At 45.6% G+C, this 6000-nt stretch overlaps 1 protein-coding gene across 3 annotated transcripts in view; it reads right to left on the bottom strand.

Annotated features, from left to right (window-relative positions):
* RAPGEF5 (Rap guanine nucleotide exchange factor 5) overlaps positions 1-5683 on the bottom strand; it is a 235495-nt gene extending 229812 nt beyond the window's left edge. For all 3 annotated transcript variants that reach the window (XM_081536402.1, XM_081536404.1, XM_081536403.1), the window contains exon 1: positions 5265-5683. In XM_081536402.1, coding sequence (XP_081392528.1) covers positions 5265-5495 — 231 coding nt within the window. In that variant the 5' untranslated portion in view covers positions 5496-5683. The remainder of the gene's footprint in view (positions 1-5264) is intronic.
* Between the last annotated feature and the right edge of the window lie 317 nt (positions 5684-6000).

Below are 6000 nucleotides of genomic sequence, written 5' to 3' on the forward strand. Positions count from 1 at the left end.
AAATGGATCTAGGTTACGACTATCAAGGATGTTACAATCATTAGGTGAAAGGTAGAAAGGTAAGCTGACCCCACCTGAACCCACTAATCACTCTTGGTATCTCAAACAGGACACATTCAGGCATCACGTCTCTAGTGATGTGATGCAACAGATTATACACAGTAATACTTACCAAGAATGCTCACTCTTAAGTCTGAATCTAATCAAGCCACTACATCTCACTGCCAGATTACAGGAAACATGGAAAATAAATGAACAAATCAGACAACATCACAAGTAAGAGGTGACCCCAGAAGTGGACATTCTACTTGACAAATGACCTGCTCTCTCCATCACATCAAAGGCAGGAAAAAAGAAGCAGGGGGAGGAGATGGTTATAAAATAAAATAGATTTGAAAACCTAACAACCAAACACAATGCGTGGACTTTAATTCCTGGTTGCAACCAATCATAAGGGAAAAGACATCTCTGAGAAAAATTAAATATGGGAATTATGTTAAGGAATTATAATTAAAAATTTTAGGCAAGAAAGGCACATAACTTTTTTTTTTAAGGAGCAAAGTCCTTATCAGAGATGTAAACTGAAACACTAATGAGTGAGATGACATAATATTTAGGATTTTGTTTTAAAACACACCAGTCCCCCACAAAAGAAAAGTGGGGAAAAGAGAAATAAGTGAAACAAAATTGGTAAAATGTTAATAGCTAAAGATAGGAAGTAATCACACTGTTCTCTCATAATGTCCACAACACAAAGTTAAAAAAGAAAATTAAATGGTTTTGGTGTAAATTCAATCTGTGCCTTATCTTACCAGTGACTTTTTACGAGGTAGTTAAGAAAAATCTAGTCATTCCACTTAGCCTAAAGAGGTGCAAAGAGTCTTCATCAGCTTGCATTCTGAATTCAATATGACAATAAGTGACTGAACCAAGGAACCAGGATTTCTATAGTAATAACTGAATGTCAACTTACATTTTCCCAACAAGAGACAGCCTACAAGCCACCTGGGTTGGGCAACACAACTCACAAAGAGCTTATCTGATGACAGTTGATGTCAGACTGTTAAGATCTGTGAGAGCCCAAGGCAGCATGCGCAAGGGCCACACAGATTCCTAAATCAGATCTTGGTCAATACAGAAGTTGCAAACTTTCCTACCAACTTGTGTAATGCACAAAGCTACTTTCTTACCAGTGGTAATGAATCTGTGCTAACTTGTCCCTATAATCACTCAGCTGTAATCTGGAAGTACAGCTCATGACATACAAAACTGAAGGTCCACAGAAAAAGCTAAGCCGTGGTTTACTTGCATTAGTATCACTGCCCTAACCAAGGGGCTAACCACATGACCCCAAGTATTTACAAGTCACCCACTGGTTTGATACACACTGCTACTGTTTTTCTCTTTCCTTCAAACACTTCTGTCATGGACTGAATATTTGTGTTCCCCCAAAGTTAATGTTGAAGCCTTAAGCCTCAAGATGCTGGTATTTGGAGGGCCTGTGGGAGGTACTAAGGGTGAGATAGGTCATGAGGGTGGTGTCTCCATGATAGAATTGGTGGCCTTATAAGAAAAGGAGAGAGATCGAAGAATCAGAACAAAAAAATTCTAAAATTTATATGAAAACACAAAAGACTCCAAATAGTCAAAGCAGTTTTAAGAGAGAGAACAAAGCTCCAGGTATCACACACCCTGATTTCAACAATTTATATTGCAAAGATACAGTCATCAAAACAGCATGGTACTGGTACAAAAACAGATACACAGATGCCAGGACCTATATCAAAACAACGTGGTACTGGCACAAAAACAGAATAGAGAACTCAGAAATAAACCCATGCTTATATGGTGCATTAATCTAGGACAAACGGGGAATATACAACAGAGGAAAGTCAGCCTCTTCAATAAATAGTGTTGGGAAAGCTACAGGCAAAAGAATCAAACTGGACCACTTTCTCACACCATATATAAAAACAAACTCAAAACAGATTAAGGACTTACAAACATAAGATCTGAAACCATAAAACTCCTAGAAGAAAACATAGGCAGTACACTCTGCTATCAGTCTAGCAATACTTTTTTGGATCTGTCTCCTCAGGCAAGGGAAACAAAAGAAAAAATAAACAAAAGGGACTACATCAAACTAAAAGGCTTTTTCACAGTGAAAGAATCCATCAACAAAATGAAAAGGCAGCTTACTGAATGGGAGTACCTAAATTATTTGCAAATGATATACCCAACAAGGAGTTGGTCTAAAATATGCAAACAACTCATACAACTCAACGTCAAAAACAAAAATAACCCCATTAAAAAAAAATGGACAGAGGACCTGAAGGGACAGTTTTCCAAAGAAGACAAGCAGATGGCCAACAGGCATATGAAAAGATGCTCAACATCACTCATCATCAGGGAAATGCAATCCAAAACCACAGTGAGATATCACCTCACATCTGTCAGAATGAATATCATCAAAAAGACAACAAACAAGTGCTGGTGAGGATACACAGGAAAGGGAATCCTCCCACACCATTGGTTAAGGTTATAATTGGCACAGTCACTATGGAAAACAGTATGGAGATCCCTCAAAAAATTAAAAATAGAACTACCATATGATCCAGGAATTTCACATGTGGGTATTTATCCAAAGTAAACAAAAGCCCTAACTGGAAAAGGTATATGCACCCCTACATTCTCTGCCATGCTATTTACAATAGCCAAGATATGGAAGTAAGCGAAGTGTCCACTGATGGATGAGTGGATAAATAAGATGGGGTATATACATATAATGAAAGATTACTCAGCTATTAAAAAAATGAATTCTTACCATTGGTGACAACATGGATGGATCTAGAAGGTATTATGTTAAGTGAAATAATTTACAGAAAAACATCCTGGATGATCTCACTTACATATGGAATCTAAAAACCAAAACAAAATGAAAGTAGACAAAGATACAGAGAATAAACAAGTGATGGGGGGGAGGTGGCACAAAACAGGTGAACAAGATTAAGAGGTATAAGCCTCCAGTTGTAAAATAAATAAGCCATGAGGATGTCATAGACAGCATAAGGAATATGGTCAATAATACTGTAATAACGTATATAGGAACAGATGGTAACTAGACTTACAGTCATCACATCATTTTCTAATGTATGCAAATACCAATCACTATGTGGTACACCTGAAACTAACGTCATATTGTCTGTCAACTATATTTCAGTTTAAAAAAAGAAAAAAGAGAGAGAGGGCAATCTCTTTTCCTCCACAGGCACCAAGGAATGGTCACGTCAGGACATAGAGGGAAGGTGGCTGTCTACCGGCCAGGAAGAGTGTTCTCACCAGAAACTAAATATGCTGGCACCTTGATCTTGCACTTCTCAGCCTCCAAAACTGTGAGAAAATACGTTCCTGTTATGTAAGTCCCAGTCTATGGTATTTTTTTATGGTAGCCTGAACAAACTAATACATATTTCACCTATTTTTCTCTTTCTTTCAAACCTTTTCCAACTCCTTTGATGGGAAGGTTCCATGATCACAAAGGTGGTTCCAGAGCCAAAGGAAGGAAAACACTTGAAAATTATGGGTTTCCAATGTTGGAAAACTTGACAATCTTCCCCCAATTAAAAAAAAAAAAAACCTGGCCATGCACTTATGAAATGTATTTGGAATGTCACAAAGAGAACTAATCCAGTATTAGAACCAAAAAAGGCTAATAAAGTATACCTTATTTGAAGTAACTACATTCAGAATAATTAATAAGAGTAAATATGTATTTTGGCAAGGTACACGACAACATCATCCCGACAGGGGGAAACTCAAGCCTCTATGCAGGTGAACTCTCCAGATCTATTTACACAGAAACCCTGGGCAATCCTCCTCACAGACTGCCTGGCTGCCCTCATGTCGTCAGTATTCTGTGCAGTGAAAAAGTAATTGTCAAGGATAACAGAAATACAATTTGACCTACTTTCCCCTAGACTCCTGGAAAGTCTCTAACTCCGATTTTTGTGTTTATTTAGCTGTCATATCTTTGGGACACATTTCCTCACTTTCTTTGTAGGTAACCCTGTTCGCCACATGGTAAGGTCATTTGCGGTAATTCCTAAACTCCCCTGGTCATTTACGTAAAGATGTCCTATTACTGCTCAGCTAATCCTCAAAACATCCTTCTGAGGTAGATCATGTACAGTCATCTCTATGTGGGAAGAATTCTTAGGGAAAGAGGTACACAGCCTAGAAAGGCCAAAGACTAAAGGTTAATTCAGACCCTTTCCTGCCCAAAGGAAGCCATACCAAACCCAGTGTTTCTCCCTAACACTCAAGTTTCACAAACCTATCTTTCAAGAGCTAGAAGTCCCCCAGCAAGATCTTTTAAGGCAGACAACTAAGATTTCTTTTTTAAATTACAGACCAAAATATCTACTTTGTGGTACCTTCTCGGTAAAGTCTCCTTAATGATGCAAAAATTTTAAAAGCTAAGTAAAACCTCCCAAAGGTGCCCAAGGCCCTGGTGAGCAGGGACACCCGACAAGTCAGTAGTGCCAGCTGAGTGACTTATGAGAGGTCCCAGGCCGTCCCGCTTCTCTTAACCACAAAACATGTCTGACCTGCTCGGGCCATTAGATGCACTTAGAACCCAACGAAGGACACTCCTCCACCAGGAAATCCTACCGAACACACCAGCAGGAAGTCAATATTTAAGATTCTGGGGGCGTCGCCGAGAACTAAGCGCTGGCGACTGGAGAGCCCAGGAGCTAAAGATCGCCCCGGAACTTCCAACTCAAGCGCCTGTCCCTCGGCCGTGGCGGCTGCCAGAGCCAGTGTCGGTGGCGAAAGCTTGCAACGAGGCGTCCGACAGCAGTGCACACGTCTCATGCCTCCTGAAAACGGAGGTCCCGCGCGTGGGGCCTTGGGCTCGCTGTTGGGACAGGGCCGGCCGTTAGGCACCGGACACCTGCAGCTCCCCCTCTGGAGAAAGGCAAACGGCCCTTCTTCCGGCGATGCTCACGGTCCCGCTGCCAGAATCCAGGTGCGCTTGGGCTAAGTCAGGTGCACCTAGGGGAGAGGGAAACCGCCGCTCCGCGGGGGGCACCCCACGACCCCGCTTTCCAGGGCCCCTCTTCTGCCTAGTCCGGCACAAGGGCCTCACTCCCGGCACCTCCCCAACTTCCAGATGCCCTCCTCGGCTGTCCAGGAGGGTGGGCGCGGGCTCCACGTGCGCGCCTCCCACACCCATTTCGGCCGCGCAAGACCCGGCCACTCACCCGGCCCCCAGCGGCGCTGCGCTTCCTCCGCAGAGTGAGCCCGCTCCGCAGCAGCGCCGGCAGGTCCCGCAGCCGCGGCCGCGGAGGTACCGGCAGCTGCTCGCGCTCCGGCTCGCGCGCGCTGGGGCTGCGGCGCAGGGCGCCGTCCGCCGCCGCCACGGCCGCCACCGCGGCCAGGGCCGGGCTCTCGCACGGCGGCTGCATCTTGACGGAGCCCACGGCCATCCTCATGCCCTGACGGCGGCTGTGGCGCCGGCGGCTCTTCCCTGCGCTCGCCTCCGCGCGCCGTCCGCGCCTTCGCCAGGCAGCAAGAGGGCGCGACTGCGGCTCAGGCGCGGGGCGCGCTGCCAGCAGCTGCCCATTGGCGCGCGCCGCGGCCCCCGCCAGGCTCAGCCTCACGCGCCTCCCCCTCTCCGCCCAGGTGCGCCCGGCCCCGCCCCGCCCCGCCCTCGCCGCGGCACACCTCCGCCTGCGGACCCGGCCCCCGCAGCCACTCCCCGAACCTTGAGCACCGTCTCTTCCACAGGTGCGGGATTCCCAGAATCCACCACCAAATCCACTCCACTGCCCGGCCCATCCCCCTACTCCCTTTAGGCTAAAAAGTCCCGCTTCACCCCCTTTTCCTGTGTGCCGGGCTCGACCTGAACTTCGACCCGAGTGAGCTAGGAAGTGGGGAACACCACCACCCTACCCGGGCGCACAGGTGGTTTTTCTTTTTTTCTCTTCACAGCCTGGC

The sequence above is a fragment of the Giraffa tippelskirchi genome, chromosome 10 (genome assembly GCF_054371585.1).
Source record: "Giraffa tippelskirchi isolate mGirTip1 chromosome 10, T2T-mGirTip1v1.2.pri, whole genome shotgun sequence".
Classification (NCBI taxonomy): Eukaryota; Metazoa; Chordata; class Mammalia; order Artiodactyla; family Giraffidae; genus Giraffa; species Giraffa tippelskirchi.